The 20,706-nt window shown below is 46.3% G+C and overlaps 1 protein-coding gene across 2 annotated transcripts in view; it reads left to right on the top strand.

Moving 5' to 3' along the window:
- TRMO (tRNA methyltransferase O) overlaps window positions 1–20,706 on the top strand; it is a 227,917-nt gene that overhangs the window by 62,703 nt on the left and 144,508 nt on the right. For both annotated transcript variants that reach the window (XM_085636606.1, XM_085636607.1), the window contains exon 2: window positions 8,477–8,651. In XM_085636606.1, the coding sequence (XP_085492732.1) occupies window positions 8,477–8,651 (175 nt within the window). The remainder of the gene's footprint in view (window positions 1–8,476; window positions 8,652–20,706) is intronic.

Below are 20,706 nucleotides of genomic sequence, written 5' to 3'. Positions count from 1 at the left end.
GGCTGGGGGCAAAGGCTGCAACAACCCCTGAGGAGCCCTTCTAAGTGTCTTCCCCTTGATACATGACTCGCAAGTGGTTACATACTGCCGCACCTGAGCTTCCATTGCAGGCCACCAAAACTCTCTTCGGATCAGTTCTGTAGTCTTCTTCACACCCTTGTGTCCGGCCAGCAAATTGTCATGAAAGTGTTCTATGATTTGTTCTTGCAGCTTCTGACTTGGCACGAACCATTTGTCTTGGTAGACGGGTCTTCCATCCTTGACTTGATAGTCTTCCCCCTTTGCCGCCCAACCTCGAACTTCTTCTTGAGACCGCAAGTTGGGTAACTCCTTTTCTAAGTCGGAGTAGGAGAGTGTTCCGATTATCCGATCTACTGGAATTATGACCCCTTTTTCAGAAGTCTTGATGTCGGAGCTCACATTGAGGCGAGATAGGGCATCTGCCTTCCCATTTGCTGATCCAGGTTTGTAAGTTAAAACAAAGTCGTAATCTGCAAAAAATAAGGACCATCTCAATTGGCGTGGGGTAAGAGTGCGCGCGGATTTCAAAAACTGAAGATTCCGATGGTCGGTAAATACCGTCACCACATGTCTTGCTCCCAGCAAATAATGTCTCCATTCTGAGAAGGCATCCTTTACTGCCAACAGTTCCTTATCCGCAATGGAATAATTAATTTCTGCAGCAGATAACTTCCTTGAACGAAAAGCTACGGGATGTAGCTGACCTGTCCGCTTATGGCGCTGGGACAAAACCCCTCCGATGGCCAAATCGGAGGCATCGGCCTCCACAAAAAACGGTTCTCCCGGATCCGGATGGAGCAAGACTGGTGAAGATACAAAAATTCTCTTGAGCTCGTTGAATGCAAGTTCCGTTTCCGCATTCCACTCAAATTTGGTCTTCTTCCTCAATAATCTCGTGAGTGGACAAACTCGCTCAGAAAAGTTGATGATAAATCGCCTATAGAAATTGGCGAAGCCAAGGAAACTCTGTACTTCCTTTACTGAACGCGGAGAGGGCCACTCCTTAATTGCTCGCACCTTGGATTCATCCATAGAGACTCCATCTGATGACAAAACGAATCCCAGAAACTCCACTCGTGTCGTATGAAAAACACACTTCTCCAGTTTGACAAAAAGTTGATTTTCAAGCAATTTCTTCAAAATGGATCTAACATGCTGGACATGTTCTTCCTCGCTGGCAGAGAATATGAGGATGTCATCTATGTAAACCACTGCGAAACGATCTAAAAATTCACGCAGTACGTCATTTACAAAGTGCTGGAAAGCTGGCGGAGCATTGCATAAGCCAAATGGCATGACTTGGTACTCGAACAAACCAAAACGGGTACGAAAAGCAGTCTTCCATTCTTCGCCTTCAGCCATGCGTACCAAATGGTAAGCTCCTCTCAAATCCAACTTGGAATAAATCTTCGCTCCCTTTACCTGGTCCAGCAGCTCCGAAATCAAAGGAAGAGGATAACCATTCTTCTTGGTGACCAAGTTAAGGGCGCGGTAGTCGATGCAAGTTCTTAATTGACCATCTTTCTTGGAAATAAAAAAGAGTGGAGACGAGACAGGTGACTGAGAGGGGCGAATAAACCCGTTAGCCAAGTATCTGTTCAGATATTCCTTGAGATGGACATTTTCCGCTTCAGACAGCGCGTAAATTCGACTAGAAGGGAGGGAGGCTCCAGGCTCCAACTCAATTCGACAGTCATACTCTCGATGAGGAGGTAAACGTTCTGCTTCTCCCTCATCGAACACCGAGGCAAGATCTTCGTATTCTCGAGGAATTTCTTGAGTGTCTAAAGCACAAATTGTCTTAGGGAAGCTTGCTAAGTATTGGGACTGTGTAGCTTCTGGTGGATCAGGATCCTCACGAAAACAATGATGTAGACAATACTCAGAGTTCATGCAAATCGAACGTCTGGCCCAATTAATTAACGGATTATGCTCGGTGAGCCAAGGCAGACCTAAGATCAGCTGAAATTGTGGTGCGTCGATCAAACTAAATTGCAATGAACTACGATGTTGACCTGGTCCGAACAATTGGATTTCCTCAGAATCGAAAACTATTGGTCCCGAGGACAGGCTCGTCCCGTCCACTGCGCGGACCGGCTCTGGCCTTTCCTTCTTGACAAAGGCAATTCCCAGTGTCTTGGCAAATCCAATGTCGCAAAAATTTCCTGTAGCCCCAGAGTCAATCATGACAGAAATTCCATCCTTGATCCGACCTCCAAATCTTATTTGAACGGATAGAATCAAATGTGGCGCCGACGATTGCAGAGTATTCGCCACAAGTTTTGGTTCTGGAGTTGACTGTTCCTTCGCTTCCACCAGGGCAACCCCTTCTACTGGTGGAGCCGATCTTTTACCCCAAAGTTGCTCTTGGGCTTCTTAGTACATTCCCGCACAAAGTGACCAGAGTTCCCACAGTACATACACAGCTTGCCCAAACGTCTCTTCTCCCGTTCTTCCTTCGTCAGAGGCCCTCTTACAGAACCAATTTGCATTGGCTCATCCTCTGACGCTGCTTCCTTTTGCCTAGATCCTTCCGATCTTATTCTGTCAAATCGAGGCGGAATGCTCCTAAATTCCTTGCGTCTCTCATTCTTTCTTTCACTTTGTCGCTGGTCAATCTGTAGTACTAAGTCAATTAATTCAGATACCTCCGTGGGACGCCTTGGGATCTGTGATAGGCCATCCTTAAGTTCATCCTTCAGACCACGATAGAAAATTGCAGCTCGTTTTGCCTCTGGCCAACTTGTCTCCACGATCAGTTTGTTGAATTGGGCTAAATATGCCACTAATTCGCGATTCCCCTGCTTTAGGTCTAACAACTCATTGTCCGTGGACTGGGAGATGGATCTTCTGTCAAAAATCCGCAAAAATTCTCTCTTGAATCCTTCAAAATCATACAGAATGGGATCGTTATTGTTCACCAAAGGCATGGACCAGGCAGCTGCATCTCCACTCAGGTACGACAGCATGAAAGCCACCTTAGACTGATCTTCCTTGAAAATGATGGGCCTACATAGGTAGTGTAATGAACATTGTGTGAGAAAAATTTGGGCCTTATGTGGATCCCCACTAAATCTTTCAGGAGCTGCTAATGGAATAGTTGGGGAGATTGCATGAATGACCTGTGTAGTGAGTTCTGCAGCTGACGGGGCAGGAGCAAAAGAGGAAGGCTTATCTTCCTTAACTGAGGAATGAGGACCCCCAGAAAACTCATCAAAACGCTGGCGCAAATAGCTAGCTTCTTGGGCAGACTTCCTAACCTCTTCTCTAAGGGACTTGTTATCTTCCAAGGTATCACTGAGCTGTTTCTGGATGCTATCTAACACAGTAGCTAGGGCCTTTACATCAATTCCCTCAGCCATCGTGCTCGGGTGGAAATAATTAGCGGGCACTTCAATCTATCAAGTTCTATCAAGTTTCTGCGTATCTTGTGCCTTTTCCACAGGAGCCGATGCTTGATCTCCACTCCCCCACTCCGCTACCACGAGCTCGAAGGCTCGCGAGCAGCAGTGAGGGGGAAAGGGGAATTGGACAGAAAAGAGAGACAACACTGCGTCTTCTTCCTGGACTGGACTCGGGATTTCTTCTTCCGAATTCCTGAAACAAGAATTACTCAACAACAATTCTAATACTCTCTACGCTCATAAGACCCTTGTTTTACCCAACTATACCTGTCCTGACACAGTGGATGCCGCTCTCTGTTCTCACTTAGTAGATACCTTCTAATGGGTGTGATGTGGAGTTGAAGGTGCGTTCGCTCCTGCAAATAGAAACACATGTAATCCTATTCTTTCGGGAATCCCTCTACCACCCCAATAGTTCCTTCGTTACCTGGATTCCACCCAGAAGATTATAGATTTTCATTAAGTTCACCAGAACATATGCTGACAATTCTTTCTTCAACCTTCAGAGCTGTACTGAGGAATGTTGTTGGGTAGTTCTTACATATATGTATATATATATATATATATATATTATATATGCACAGCTGCATCTGTCGCGAAGTCTCATGTAATCCTTAGTCTATTCTGATGTCTTCTCTCTCTCAAGTTCTTCTTCTGCCATAAATGGTACTCTAGGTATTGTCTGGCAATAGCGAGTCACTCTTTCTTTCGCTATTACCTCACCACTGAAGTTTAACTCATTCTTCTTTTTCTTTATTTCTTTCTAGCAATTGTCTCTGAATGCCTACAGCGGAAATTCTGACTTTAACGAGATTACTGGGAAAGATTTGCAGCACTTACTTCTCTGTGGAGCAAGTTCCAAATCGGTTTCTACCTTATTCCTTTTCGCTGAGGCGCTGAGGAAACGAGAGGGGTTGACTTCCCTCACCACCTGATGTCTCTGGTACTGGAACGGACTTCTGAGGAGAGTGGCGAGGAAAATATGAATGTTGGCCCCCAAAAGTACAAGGACTGGAACGGAGCCAAGGTGGGGTGCGAGGCTCTCTTCCGTAATGACTAACCCAAACTAAACAAAGATTTTCCTGAGGAAATACGGAGCACTAGAAAACTCCGTCTCGTCACCTCAAAATTTGACGGTTGAAGTGCGCCGAGCTGAGGACGCGCTCGCGCACTTCAACTCGGGAAAAGACTACACCGCTGCACGTCACTGCAATAGTAGAGGTCAGAGGAACCTACCAGCGGCCATCTTGGGAGGGGGAAAGGAACCTAATACCTAAGCGCTAAGGGATCGTATGAAGGCAGTGAGCGATCTAACTGAAACCTGTCTTCGCTTACCTGCCTGAACCCTCGGGTGTATGTTGAATCTCGGAAAACCAGCTTCACCTGCAACAGTCCTGACACTGCAAATGTTTATAACATCGCTAGGATGGGCTCTTTTTTAAGGAGAATGATTACTAAGGCTTCCCAGAATGGCTATCTTATGATTGTAGGAGATTTCAAAATTCATCTATGTGGGGATCCAAACGCAGGCACTATAACCAGCATAGGATGCTCTCGGATGGTGGGTATGGATGTTGAACACACCCCACGGGGAGATACTCTTAATGCCCTAGTCAATGAGTTTGATGTCTATGAGTAGGGTGGCCCACGGCAGGAACCATCTTAATCCGACATTTACTGGGTCGGGGAGCTCAACGTTTATAGACTTCATTTTTGTTTCTAGCCCCTTCTTCCAATTACTTTTGGAATTTAGTGTCAAAGAGAGTATTTACAGTGATCATAACCCGCTGTGCATCTCGACCACTTGGCCAAGACCTGGGATAACCCGTATGTAAGCATCTAGGGGAACATTAAGGACAACAGACCAGGGCAGAAGGCTAAGGTGGACGAAGATAATCCCAGACACCTTTTATAAGTCTCTTTTGGCCAAGTGCAAGAGGGGGATCGATATCTGTGCAATCTGGCCTGGGGAGGCAGGGGCTGTTCTGGAAGCCTTCTCGGCTATCTCATGTACAATTGGTCACCTGCATAAGGCACTGCCCACGTCCTCAAAGGGTTGAATTACAAGATGGTTTGATCACGACTGCTCCTGTGCGACCAGGAATCTGAGGGCATCTAGGCACTAAACCAAGGGATTTTGCTCGGGTAAAAGAGTGTAGAGGGATACATAAAGCCGAACTAGCATGGCGTAAAGCCGAGCTAAGGGAGGAGGCATGGAGTAAGATTATTGAGGCATGTACCCTGAAAAATAGTAATTGGTTCTGGAGTATTGTCAACTGTCCTTTTCTGTGAGGTGGAAACTCACAGGCCCTTGACGTACATATTACAGAAGAGGAATGGGTTGGCTAGTTCCAGGATATGTTCAGCAGTCCATCAAATCCAAGTCTAGCTGGTGGCGGAGGGAAGTCATCCCTAGTCTTCACAGCAGATGAAGTTAGCAAGGGTATAGCAGGGTTGTCCAGGAACAAGGCACCAGGACCTGATGGTATCCCTCCAGACCTCTACTTATCTAACCTCCAGTTGTGGGTACCAATCCTTACTACTGTTTTAAACGCTGCAATCAGAGGGGGCTTGCCTAGAACTTGGTCCCTATCCACCATCGTTCCAGTCTTCAAGAAAGGGATTAGGGATAGTCCCCTCTTTTATAGACCCATATCCCTATTGGACTCGTCAGTTAAAGTGATGGGAAGTATTCTTTTGAATAGGCTGTCCACATGGGCAGGTGACAAGAACATCCTAACCGACATCCAATATGGTTTTCGTCCAGGGAGGTCTACAGTCGATCAATGTTTGAATACATACATGATCATCAACAAATATACCATTGCTCAATCTGGTAGTATATATTTGGCCTTCATGGACTTGTCTTCCACTTTCGACCGTGTAAACAGAAACAAGTTATGGGAGACCCTGCTGGGTATGGGTGTGGACAAAGACATTGTCCTCTTCCTCCGTGAGCTTCACGGGGATACTAAAGCAGAGGTACGGTTCACAAATGATGGTAAGGTCACCAGTCCATTCCCAATTCAGAGAGGGGTGCGACAGGACTGTATCCTTTCCCCTTTCTTATTTAACTTGTATATCAACGACTTGGAGAGGGTACCAGTTGACACTCGGGTAGACTTCTCTCAGGTGGGACGTCGTGGCCTGCCGGTATTATTGTATGCAGATGATGCCGTCCTTATGGCCCGGACACTAAGGGGCCTGCAAACCTTACTCAACTCCTTTGTGAAGTTTATGGAGTACCAGGACCTTTTAGTTAACAACTCTAAGTCATATGTGATGCAGGTGGGGCCAAGTTCAAGGAAGTCCTTCAACTTTAAGGTAGGGTCCACACTGGTCCTTAAGACCAGTGCCTTCTCTTACTTGGGGGGTCATGATGGATGCCAAATTAAACTGGGGCCCTCTGAGAACCAAAAAGAAAGGGGAATTCCTACAGGCTAATGCGGTTATTTTTAACTTTGCATCGCGGCTGGGTAAAAAACCAATAGGTGCAATCTTGGAGCTTTACAGAGCTAAGTGTTTAGCGCAGGTAACTTATGGCAGTGAAATTTGGGGTTATACATCGGATGAGGAGTTACAAAGAGTCAAAAATAGGTTCTTGGGACAACTCCTATGTGTACCTCAGGGAACATCTACTTTTTCTGTACACGAAGAACTGGGTATGTCTTACCTGTCAGACCTGTTGTCATTTTGCCCATTATCCTATTGGCTTAAAGTTTGGTTGAATAAGGGGACCACCTTATACAAAGACATCTTAAGGGATTGTATGGCCCTTGACCATGCCCACCACATCCCTTGGTTCAAATATATTCGGGAAGGGTTCAGGACTCTTGGCAGGTAGGGTCACTTTAGTGATCCCGGATTCAATCAACAGGAAGGACTTACTTTGGGCCAAAGAGTCTATTCGCAGAGTCTGTGTGGTGAACAGGGAGGAGTGTGAGTTAATGAAGCCCAGTGTACCTAAATACATCATCCTGAAAACTGTACATACCACGGAGCCGTATCTCCTTGGGCTTTTCAATACATAACTGTTTTCTAGTGAAGAGATTCTGTTTAGACCTATTTTATCTCCTCCTCGCCCACCTCCGAGGGAGTAGAAAGGTGAGACCCTGCCACTATGCTGTTGTGACAGCAAGTCCCCTCAGGACATGATTAATGTTTTAGTGTTTTGTATCTATTATGAGGTGCTGAGGAAGACCTATTTAACCCCAATTTTAAAATCCGCTAATTTTAATCAAGTGCGTTCTGCATTTACTTTTCTAGCTATGCTCTCAGGGTCCACGTTATGGTATGTTCTTAGTTTTTTAAAGGTCACTGTTCGGCTTAGATCCAGCTGTGATTAGAATTATCTACTCATTTTAAAATCGTGTTTTATCTTTTTGTATGAAATATGGCAATCGATGATACAAATTGGAGGGGAGCTTATAGCTTTGTTGAATTTATGACTTATGGTTTTTATCACAAAAGCCTAATAAAGTTTTATTGATTGATTGATTGATTGAGTGAAAGATTAACTCTAATTTGAGGCAGGAAGTAAAAGGTTGTTATTTGTACAGCCCATGTTGTCATCTGGAGCTTGATACTGTGGCTGGAAGGTGTCAGTGGCTTGTGGAATCAGATACAGTACATTGGAATGAACAGCTCATTACGTTTCTAACGAGCAAGCTCTAAGACAACCCTTTCTTTACTCCCGGAATACTAGCTTTGTACCGGCGATGTATTTATTTATTTTGATGGGCCAGAGGAACCGTTGTACTAATGACATTAGCTACAAAGGGTTTCAGCCTTTTGTGATCGTTTCTGAGCCGATTAGTTTTAGCCTTCTGTGGGCATTTGGGATTTTACACACTTTGGAAGTGGCCTTCTATGGCAGTCTGCAAATCAGTGTTGCTTTGTAGGAAGCTACTATTTCAAATAAAATAACCGAAGGTATGAAAATTAAATCTACTTGTATCAAACCGTAAATGCAAAAAATGAGTGTTGTTAATACTACAGTGTCTACCCCTGTTGTTGGATCTCTAGGTTTATGCATATTGTATGTTTTGTAGGTAATATTTTGACCGTCCCCATTGGCTACATAGAGTCCTGTTTCATGGAAAAGAATGGGACACCAAGACAACCGTCAGTTTGCAGCGTTTCACGAGCTTGCCTGAAGATACATAAAAGCGTTTTTAACAATCCTGAGCACTCTGTAATAGGTCTAGATCAATTTTCCCACGTTTGGTAAGTAAACAAAGTAAACCATTTCTGTTTTGATGGGCATTTGGAATTAGACTGTCCTGGCAGACTGTATTTTCAAAAAGGTTGTAGGTAAGTGCATGAATTTGTTGTGTTGATGAGGTAAAATGAACAATTTTTAGGTCGCTGAAGTCTCCGACAGAAGTTTTACTAGGTTACTGTACCCAGGGATTGTTCAGATCAAGGCATTTCTGTCCCTGTTTAATAACTTAGTGCATCTCTGATCAAAACATTTCAACCATTATCAGATATGTTTTAGTCTAAATTATCAAGTTTTTCTTCCTTCTGATTTATATTCACAACTATGAATGAGGAAAGCAGTCGTCTAGTATTTGTTGTAGATTCACATTATACGTTTCAGACATGGCCATATATTCCTTGCGTCGTCTATATTCTTCCTGTTAGGAAATCACAGGGAATGTTTATTTACATGTAGTGGTATATTCCAGAATTCAAAGTAGATCCTTAAGACGAGAGGGATTTATTGCCAGAGCAACTCTTGTATACATTTACATAGATAGCTGCATTGTAGGGAAAGAAAGAACATTCATTGAAGTTCTGATAGCCCTGTGCAACAAACCTGTAATAATTTGGAATAGTGCATGTATTACCTGGGCTGAATTGCGTGACATGAGTGTGTAAGGAAAAATCATTTCCAATATCCTCTCAATCAGTTGTGTGGAGAATTAATGCTGTAGAGTTATAAGTTGACTTTTCAACCTTCAATGATAATTCTCTAAGTCTCAGTTCAGTTCAAAACTTTATTCAGCAAGTTAAAAACAGTCGTAAATGTACATAAAACATTAATGATAAAACATTGATAATAGAAGAGAAAAACATAAAAACATTTCCTAATGGCAGAATTAAGACTATGGGTCCCATCAGTACAACAACAGCATACTCCGTTAAACCTAAGCCAAAGGTCTGCTTTGACCTAATAGTAAGGCAGAAAACACAATTAGTTTGGGAAAGCAATCATGTTTGCTAATGGTATGATTTAATGGGGTGCCTGCATATCGTGGCGATGTCTAAGGCTGAAGCTCTGACTGGGCCCAAAATCTTTTCCCTAATCGTTATTTCCCTCCAGAGTTTAAACTCCGTTCTGCGCTAAATCTTTCTTTCGGGAGTGGACCATGGAAATGTGTATTAAGAGTCAAGGCGCAAGTTAGAATTTTTATCTTTAAATTTCATTAATAGTTTAAGTTCATTCAATGATAAGAGTTTTATTACAGATTACAAGCTTTATTTCTCATTAAGTGATCAGTAAAGTTATTTTCTTTATTTTTGTCTTTATTTCAGTGATTCCACGAATCAAATATGTTTAGAATCAAACATTAATTATAAATTGCATTTGAGCATGTCCAGCAAAGGAAATCAGTTCCCTGTGCTATAAATCATGATCAGTGCATTTAATTTCAAGAACCTATGAAGAGTTTGAATTCCAGGAATACAGTGAAATCAAAGTAGCTTAAAGCTTCAAATTCAAATTAAAGTAACATAACCCCCCTTGAAGAGCAGTCCATAAAACTCATCCGAGTCTTTATGAGCCCAATTAGATCAGCATACAGTTGCTGTAGCAAGCTGTCAAATCAAGAACAAAGTAAGGCCAGAAGAGGGGAACAGTAGTAGCAGTAGCCATGACTGTCAAGGTTCTGAAAGAGCACCCATAAGAGTCTGCACGAAAAACTCCTTTAACCTACGTAAGAACATTCATTAATATAAAAGTCAAAACATATAGAAAACATTGTAGCAGGCTGCTTTCTGATGGATACTTCTGCCTGTGGATTCCTCACCTTCTGAATACCCACTGCGCCAGCATTCCGCGGAAATTCTTTCCTAGCTCTCCCACGTCGACGAGGACGTCATAATGCTACGGCTCCGCTCGCGGCTCTGCATGACGTCACCGGAACCATAAAAGGACCTCATCAGCGTGATGACGTCAGTTCCCTTTTTTCCCCGCTGTCAACGCGTAACGGTTTTTCTAGGGGTTCTCAATTTTCTTTAGAGAAACCTTTGTATCCTCGAGGATTTCCAATGGCTACTTCTAGGAAGACTGAGTTTAAGCCTTGCAGGGAGTGCGGCGGTCACATGTCAATCTCTGACCTGCATGAAGATTGCCTTTGGTGCTTATCGTCGGATCACGAGGTCGAAGAATGCCGAAGCTGCAGGAAAATGAATCCAATGGCCACTAAGGAGCACGAGGCTAAGCTGTTTATGGCCAAAGCCAAAAAGGAGAAGAGGGGTCATAAAAGAGCGAAGTCGTCGTCTTATCATACTTCGAAATCGAAAAAACATAAGAAGTCTAAGAGGAGACATGGCTCTCGGCACCGTTCGTCGAAAGTCAGGGCTTCGAGGTCGCCTTCTCCAGCCAAGCGACTTAGAAGAAAGGACTTTGTTTCTCCTTCTCCCACTCCATCTCCACGGGTGACGCCAGTTCCATCTCCGGTTCCGAGATCGCCGGCGTCGAAGGGCTCTTCGTTGCATGAAGGATCTCCGGCTCCTGCTATGTCTCCGACGCCCAGGGAGTCGTTCCAAGCCATGTGGCTTTGCCTGTGCAGGCTTCATCCCTGGCTCCGCAGGCTCTTGTTCAGCCTCAGGTGGTTCCGCTTCTGAAGGTACGGATCCATATCCTCCTTTTCCTGGATCAGATCCAGCACATTTTATTAATGCGATGTTTGGCATGTTTGCCAGCGCCTCTACTCCATCTGGTGTGCCTTCGGGCCCCGTGGGTCCTTTGGCCTTTAACTTGGGTGTTCCTAACCATTATCCTCAAGCACCCTTTATGCCATTCTTGCCGTCGACTCCGGCTTGGCATTTCCCGGTACCGAGGTCTTCCACTCCGGCTCCGCGGACTCCATCGGCTGTCGAGTCTGCGCCGCCTCGAATTCGATCGACGCCGAGGTTTGAGGCTGAGGCTCTTCCATTGATGCCGTTGATGTCCTCACCGGCGCCGCTCTTGGCGCCGCCGCCACCTATTCTTAAACAGCGCTCTAGGAGGGAGACGCAGGAATATGCACAGGATCAGGAACAAGGAGAAATTGTTGAGTCTGTGGACGAGTTTGAGGGCTTACAGGAGGCCAGTGGGTTGGATACTTCTCCTGAATATGATCTTTCTTCCCCGAAGGCTGGAGTGTTACAAGACATTTCTCCTTATCACGTGGTGATAAGGAAGGCAGCTGATTTGCTTGATCTGTAACTTCCTTCAGCGGAGGTAAAATCTAGTATCCTTACGGAGGTTCTTAATACATCTTCTTCAGCCTCTGAACCGCTGCTACCCTTTAATGATGCCTTAACCGAGCCTATAATGGAAGTTTGGCAGAAGCCTTTGTCTGCTCCTGCAGTTTCTCGTTCCATCTCAAGAAGGTACAAACCTGCTCCTGGGGATCCAGCTTTCCTGACTTCGCATCCATCACCGGAAAGCTTTGTGGTTCAGGCTTCTTGTTCGAAGCAGTCTTCTTGTCTTTCCCTACCATACCTGGTGATAGGGATTCTAAAAAGATGGAGCAGGCAGCAAAGAAGGTGTTCTTTTCTGCTAGTATGGCTCTGAAGGCCACTAATGCAACCTGTCTTCTTGGGAGGTATATCCATGCTTTGATGGACTCAGTCAAGCAGCTAGCTCCAAAGTTGCCTGAAGAAGATCAAAATAATTTCTTGGAGGCCCTTTCTGAATCTCAAGCTGCGGCCCCTTATGTGATACAATCTGCACTGGACACTGCTGACTCTGTGGCTCGTGTGATGGGGTCTTCTGTGGCGACAAGAAGACAAGCCTGGCTTAGATCGTACAGATTTTCACCTGATGTTTAAGCGACTTTGGTGGATTTGCCCTTTGATGGGTCAAGACTATTTGGGTCAAAGGCTGATTCTGCCTTGCAGTGTTTTAAGGATAGCAGGGCTACTGCAAGGTCTCTGGGCCTCCAGTTGCAGTCCAGAGGATACGGCTACAAGCGGTATCGTGGTTTCGGAAGAGGTGCTTCCTTTCGTGGCCGCCAGCAGGCTCAACAGGGCCAGCAGCAGCAGCAGAACCCTTTGTACAAATCGTACAGAGGGAAGAATAAAGGGCGTCTTAGGGGAGCCTCTCGGCAGCAGTCCTCCTCCTCCCCTTCTCCCGCCACCATTGGCACTTCAGGAAAGCAGTGCTAGATCCCCCATCTTAGAACATGTTGGTCCGGTAGAGGGTCGCGTGTCCCACTTTCTACAAGATTGGAAACTGATCCCTTCTGATCGTTGGGTTTTAAATCTTGTAGGGAATGTGTACGCCGTCCCTTTTTTAGAGTTTCCTCCTCCTTACCCTCCTCGCCAGGGTTGGTGTTCAGAGGACCACTTACTGCTTTTACAGCATGACGTTCTTACCTTGTTACAGAAAGGTGCGATAGAGGTGGTTCCGGAGCAGGAAAGGGGTCAGGGATGCTACTCCCGATATATCCCGATCCCCCAAAAAGGACGGTCGATTAAGGCCGATCTTGGACCTTAGGATTTTGAATCTTTACCTCAGGCAGGAAAAGTTCAAAATGTTGACCTTGGATCAGGTTATTCTTGCACTGCAACAGGAAGACTGGATGGTGTCCATCGCATTGGAAGTATCTCCAGTTCATGGTAGGATCGCAACACTATCAGTTTGCGGTTCTTCTGTTCGGTCTCACTTCCGCACCTCGAGTCTTTACGAAGGTGATGGCAGTGGTAGCAGCACATCTTAGAAGGTTAGGGGTTCCTGTTTTCACCTACCTGGATGACTGGCTGTTGAAAGCAGAGTCTCCGGAGTTGGTGTTGCGCCATTTGCAAGCAACAACGCGACTGTTGTTCAAGTTGGGTTTCTCAGTAAATGTTCCCAAATCTCACCTGGTGCCTTCTCAGCGCTGCCTGTTCATAGGGGCAATACTGGACACTACTGTGTGTCAGGCATTCCCACCACTGCAGAGGGTTCTCGACATTCAGGAGATTAATCCTTTGTTTCACCATGGAGCGCTTCTAGTCCTGAAGGTTCTACAACTGCTCGGTCTGTTCGCTTCCTGCATACTGTTGGTCAGTCTTTCGCGCTGGCACATGAGGGCACTCCAGTGGTGCCTCCGCAGGCAGTAGTATCAACACAATGGAGATCTCAGGTAGAAGGTCAGAATCTCCAGAGAAGCTGCAGCGGAGTTGACTTGGTGGGGTGTGCAGGGCAACCTGTCTCAAGAAAAGCCCTTTCAGCTTCCTCCACCTGTGGCCACAGTGATCACAGATGCTTCCACTCTAGGGTGGGGTGCTCATCTGGGGGATCTGGAGGTCAAAGGTCTTTGGTCTCCAGAGGATAAGTTGCTTTACTTCAACCTTTTGGAATTGCGGGCGATACGTTTGGCACTAAAGGCTTTCCTTCCTTCCCTTCGCGGTCAGTTGGTTCAGGTCCTGACGGACAACACTACCGCAATGTGGTACATCAACAAACAGGGAGGTGTAGGGTTGTATCGTCTCTGTCGAGAGGCTCTGCGACAGATTTGTGTGTTTGCAAATCATCTAGTCGGTGTGCTGAATGTTCGTGCGGACAGTCTGTCGGCATTACTCAGCCGATCACGAGTGGTGCCTTCATCCGGAGGTGGTCCATCACATCTTCCAGATGTGGGGGTCACCTCTGTTGGACCTGTTTGCTACCCACGAGAACGCGCACTGCCCGTTGTTCTGCAGTCTCCAGTATCCGGTGCAGGGAGCGCTTGGGGACGCGCTTCAATTGGATTGGAGCTCACAACTCCTTTACGCGTTTCCTCCCATACCCTTGATTCTTCGGGTTCTGAGGAAGATTCACCAAGACTGGGCCCAAGTCATATTGATCACCCCGGATTGGCCAAGAAGGGTGTAGTACACAGATCTTCCTCACCTCTCATCGCACCCTCCACTCCGTCTCCCTTTCAGGGCAGACCTCCTCTCGCAGTCACAGGGGCAGGTTCTACACCCTCACCTCCAGAGCCTGCACCTTCATGCCTGGAGATTAAACGGGGCAACCTGAGTTCCTTCTCTCTCCCACCGGATGTGGTGGATGTTATTTTATCGTCCAGGCGACACTCCACCAAGTCTGTTTACTCCTCAAGATGGTCTAGATTTGTTAAATGGTGTGGAGAGAGATCCATTGATCCTTTAAAGACCCACTTGTCGGATGTTCTTCAGTTTTTGCTGTCCTTGGCCCAGCAGGGTTGTGCTGTGGCGACTAATAAGGGCTATTTGTCGGCGTTTCTAGGTTTGCCAGACCAGCCATCTTTATTTAAGTCCCCCATTGTCATGAGGTTCATTAAGGGCCTTACAAATAAGTTTCCTCCCACTCCTTTCATTATGCCTCAGTGGAATTTGAATCTCCTTTTTAATGGGTTCTCCATTTGAGCCTCTTCATACTTGTTCTTTGAGGCTTCTTTCTTTTAAAACGGTCTTCTTGATTGCCATTACCTCGGCTAGGAGGGTAAGTGAGCTTCAGGCTCTTATTTTGAAGCCTCCATTCTTGACCATTCATGCAGATAAGTTGGTTCTAAGGACCAGGGCTGCTTTCCTTCCCAAGGTGGTTATCTCTGTCCATATAGGACAGTCCATTACTTTGCCCACCTTTTATACAAGGAGGAGGAGAGACTACATAGTTTGGACCCTAAGAGGGCTATCCGCTTTTATTTGGACAGAACAAGTGATCTGAGGCTGGATGGTCAGCTCTTTGTGGGCTACGTTGGGAAGATGAAAGGCAAGGCTGTGCACAAGCGGACTGTCTCCATGTGGATTATCTTGTGCATCAAGATTTTCTACGCCTTGGCCAAGAAGGACCCTCCAGAAGGTATCGGAGCTCATTCCACTAGAGCTAAATCTTCTTCTTTTGCTTTGGCTAGAGGTGTTCCTGTAATTGATATTTGTAAAGCAGCAACTTGGACCTCCCTCCATACTTTTGCAAAGCTTTACTGCTTGGATTCGGAGGTTAGGAGGGACAGCCATTTTGCTCGATCTGTGCTGCAAGATTTTTTAGTCTAGTCAGGTGGACACCCTCCTCTGGGAGAGGTACAGCTTTGGGATTCTATTCAGAAGGTGAGGAATCCATAGGCAGAAGTGTCCATCAGAAGAACAAGTTACTTACCTTTGGTAACGCTTTTTCTGGTGGATACAATATCTGCCTGTGGATTCCTCACTTTCCCACCCGCCTCCCCGTTGTCCACCTGTTTCTACCAAAAAGATGCTTTAACTGTTTCACTTGAGTGTTTTTTAAATATGACTTTATCATGCTTATGTTTTAATAGTGGGAAATGCTTGATCTTTTGCTATTTCTCCATGCCCTTATTGGGTTCTGCATTTGTATATATATATAAGTTTAGTATACTGTGTATACATGTGAAAATGTGCCGGTCCGCCCGTTTGCCTCGGTGGCACAGAAAAAATTGGTGGAACTGACGTCATCACGCCGACGAGGTCCTTTTATGGCTCCGGTGACATCATGCGGAGCCGTGAGCGGAGCCGTAGCATTATGACGTCCTCGTCGACGTGGGATAGCTAGGAAAGAATTTCCGCGGAATGCTGCCGCAGGGGGTATTCAGAAGGTGAGGAGTCCACAGGCTGAAATTGTATCCACCAGAAAAAGCGTTACCGAAGGTAAGTAACTTGTTCTTCTTCACGACCCAGTCGAAAGACAGAGTTCCTCAGTAAGCAGGTACAGCTCCTCTGTTACAACGGAAATAAATATGGATTAAAGTTTTTATCATGCGGTTAGCTACAGAAAGTCTTGCGTGGTTAGATTCTGGAAACATCAGACACGGTTCCTATAGGCTTCATACACCAATGGACTTTCTACAGCTCTACTTTTTTCACTGTGAGAGCAATGAACTATTAACTAAAAAGGTAAAATCACTGTTAAGTAATGCATTCTTTATCAAGCGAAATCAAGCCATTATTGTTCAAAATGCAAAAGTTATTCTATTCAATGTTATATGAAACATAAGAAAATAGGAAGTTCATGACATCCAAGAATAAAATGTTGCTTATGGAAATAAGCAAACACAAGGAGATGATGTACAGAGCGCTGAAACTTTTCAGACACTCACCACCCCAGTCACAGATCTGGGTTGAATCCATCATCGTTTTTAGCTCGCCTTTTTATGGCCTATATGGATAACTATGACTGCCTACTGTAAATTAGCACATTTCAATGCGTGTCAGTTTAACATTAAATACTCTTTTTACAGCACATTTAGCATACTATGTTAATTTTTTTCTAATTTTTTAGACTCTATTAGTCCCTCATCTGATGGTTTAATAACCGTCACCATAATTTTTGGTTTCACATGTGAGTTCTGTTCAAAAGGCACTCTCGTCATCAGTTGAATCCCTTCTCTTTTTTAAATGTCATGGTTATCTATAGTCCTCTTTCATGATGCCATTTAGTGTCACACTCTTTTCTAATCTTTTGTTAATTTCTTTTTCCCTTTTCTTGTGTAAGTAATATCTGCAGCCTTTGACTGAAGCTAAGTGGAGTAGCAAACAAAGCCCTACTGCTAGCACTGATATACGTATAGCCTTTAAGATACCTCCTTCAGTTGCAATGCAATTTCCATTTGTGTGAATTCCTTTCCCAAAATTTCCAAAACCCTGGATGTTTACTGTTCTTCTAATTCAGACTTTAAATCTGAAATATTCTTTGCAAATTTTTCTATTTCTTTACTTTTGTCAGGTATGTAGGAGCAGCAATGTGTCAATTTAGGCATTTTGCAGAGTAATTTAGGCATTTCTGCGAGTAAAATGTCTAATGCTAAGTGATCTTGCAAAACCATTAAAAGTATGGCTATCTGCTCAGTGTTTACTGCTAGTAAAGCTCCGAAGGTGCTTGTTGCCAGGTTGTCGACAACAGTTGACAGTTTTGTAATCTTATCATTTAAAATGGTTCCCACAGTTGGAATGAACGCTCCAAAAATAGCTCTTACTAATTGAGCTCCCTTTTCTGTACTGAAAGTGTGTATGTGGGCTGGTGTTATTGTTAATGCTTCTATAGCAGTCACATGGTATATTTTAGGAAATAGCACCCCTAAATAACAAATACCCTCCTAATCAGCAGGTAATAGAAAATATTCATTCAGTCCACAAACACAAACTCAGGAAATTGCAGATTCTTCTTGCACAATTTGTCATTTCTCCAGTATTGGGGTGAATTTCATAGATTCACATGCTTGAATATTCCCCGTTGTCGAAGTGGGAGTCCCACGGTACATAACCTAGCAATGTAGCAATAACACTTCCATAGGTGGGCAAGAAAAAAACATAGAGTAGCATTGAATCATAGAGCTTCGGATAGAAAAAATGTGTCCCTTTTATTACATATTTCAGTCATCGTGAATAGTCCAAACTCCAGCTAATCATGCGTTAGCACCCTCCAGAATGTTCTCCTCAGAGGTTCAGGCCCTCAGATTTTTTACCGCACGTTGGGTGAAGGGAGTCTCCCTGAGCTCTGCTCAGTTTTTCTCTTTTTTCTTCTCCAAGAAAAGCTTTTTGTCATGTCTACAACCAAGAAGTCCCTCTTCAGACCTTGTGGGACATGTGGAAAACAGCAACTTCATTCCGAGGACCCATATCAGAAGTGCATTGCCTCTACCCTGGACACCAGGTAAAGGATTGTAAAATCTGCAGGACTTTCTCTCAGTAGACCCTTAAGGACAGGGAGGGGTGTCTCCTTCTGTGGCTACAGAAGTTGAAGACTATGGACAACCCTTTGTCAGATGTGGAGAGTGTTTCCTCAGTTAGGACTACTTCATCTTTGAAGAGAGCCAGTGAGTCTGAGAAGGATTCTCCTAAAACTAAGGTGGCAAAGAAACATCATGTTGTCAAGTCCACTGACCGGCCTTGCACTTCAAAAGGGGTGTCTCCTGCCCCTCAGAGTCTGACTACACTCTCTACGCCCCCGAGATGTGACTCTCAGGCGTCCAAGACTCTATCTGAACAGTTTTTGCCTAAAAAACTGGTTCTCTCATCGACGAGCTCGTCGTCGCATCCTCCGTCGACGAGGACTGCTGTCGTCACTTCTACGACGACAACTTCGACTTCTTCATCTATGATGCTGGCTATGAGCCTGTCGGCGACATCTCCGTTGACGTTGGTGTCAGTGAAGGTGAGGCCTCTGTCTACGGTGCATTTGACGTCGTCGACAGCGACTCACAAGCAGAAGAAGCATTCGTCGACGCGCACTTCCTCGTCGCCGAAAGGGTCAGCTTCATCGACGATGGCTTTGTCGTTGACGGTGACTTTGTCGTCGACGGTGGCTTCGTCGACGGTGGCTCAACAACGATAGCAACTTCTCCCTTCGGCGACAGCGTCTACGGCTGCATCCATGGATCTGGTTCCTTTGAAGTCTTAAGGTTCTCTGCTTCAACGGCGACGGTCTTCTTTGGATACTTTGACACCAATGCAAACTGCTTCGCATCCTCCAGCAGAACTGTTCTCTTCTGACGCTGGTGACGACGAATCGGAGGAGGATGACGCATTTAGGGCTGCTCGCAGTCCCTCTGAGCTTCTGATTAAATGTCAGGATTTTGATGACAACCAGGAGTATGAGGACTTTTCAGACCATGCCAACCAGCCTGCACCGGATCTTCCTATGGCGCAGATGCCTATGTCCCTTATTTCCAACCTTCAATTCATGCTGGATGACTATAACAGATGTTTTCCAAACTCGGTCCAGGCTTCTCCAGCACCACAAGCGCCTCTACCACCTCCGCTTCCTACAGAACCGTTTTCTATGCCTTCTTTTCGGCGTCCAGGTTGCCACACCAAGACGCTCCTCATGTCATTGAGGAGGAGGATGATGATGATGTTGATGACAGAGAGGAGGTTGAGCTAGATCAGGGGTACTCACAAACTTTCTCTTGGGGAGCCAAATTTACAGTGTGGTTTGTGGCCGAGGGCTGCACCTTGGGGGCGGGGTCATTGGGGGAGTGGGCGGGGCTAGAGCAACAAAAAAAAACTGTGACCATGAGGTGGAACACAGGTTCCTGCAGCGGACGCCATCGTCCACTGAGCCACCGGACCCGGCATACACATATCTCTCTCTCTCTCCTCTCTCTATCTCCCTCCCTCCCTCCCTCCTCTGTCTCCCTCCCTCCCTCCTCTGTCTCCCTCCCTCCTCTGTCTCCCTCCCTCCTCTGTCTCCCTCCCTCCTCTGTCTCCCTCCCTCCTCTGTCTCCCTCCCTCTCCCTCCCTCTCCCTCCCTCTCCCTCCCTCTCCCTCCCTCTCCCTCCCTCTCCCTCCGTCTCCCTCCCTCTCACTCCGTCTCCCTCCCTCTCCCTCCCTCTCCCTCCCTCCTCCCTCTCCCTCCCTCCTCCATCTCCCTCCCTCCTCCTTCTCTGTCTCTCTCTCCCTCCCTCTCTGTCTCTCTCCCTCCCTCTCTGTCTCTCTCCCTCCCTCTCTGTCTCCCTCCCTCTCTGTCTCTCTCCCTCCCTCTCTGTCTGCCTCCCTCCCTCTCCGTCTCCCTCTGTCTCCCCCTGTCTGTCTCCCTCCCCCTCTGTCTCCCTCTCTCTCTCCCCTCTCTCTTTCCCTCTCCTTCTCCCTCCCTCTCCGTCTCCCTCCCTCCCCGTCTCCCCCTCTTCCTCTCTCTCCCTCCCTCTCCCCGTCTCCCTCCCTCTCAGTCTCCCTCTCCCTCTCCGTCTCTCTCCCTCTCCGTCTCTCTCCCTCTCCGTCTCCCTCCCTCTCCGTCTCCCTCCCTCTCCGTCTCCCTCCCTCTCCGTCTCCCTCCCTCTCACCGTCTCCCTCCCTCCCCGTCTCCCTCTCTCTCCCCGTCTCCCTCTCTCTCCCCGTCTCCCTCTCTCTCCCCGTCTCCCTCTCTCTCCCCGTCTCCCTCTCTCTCCCCGTCTCCCTCTCTCTCCCCGTCTCCCTCTCTCTCCCCGTCTCCCTCTCTCTCCCCGTCTCCCTCTCTCTCCCCGTCTCCCTCTCTCTCCCTGTCTCCCTCTCTCTCTCCGTCTCCCTCCCTCTCCCTCCCTCTCTCTCTCCGTCTCCCTCTCTCTCTGTCGCCCTCCCTCTCCCTCTCCGTCTGTCTCTTTGCCTCTGTCTGTCTCTTCCTCTATCTGTC

The sequence above is a fragment of the Triturus cristatus genome, chromosome 2_1, assembly GCF_964204655.1.
Source record: "Triturus cristatus chromosome 2_1, aTriCri1.1, whole genome shotgun sequence".
Taxonomy (NCBI): Eukaryota; Metazoa; Chordata; class Amphibia; order Caudata; family Salamandridae; genus Triturus; species Triturus cristatus.
This window is presented reverse-complemented; position numbering and strand designations above follow the sequence as displayed.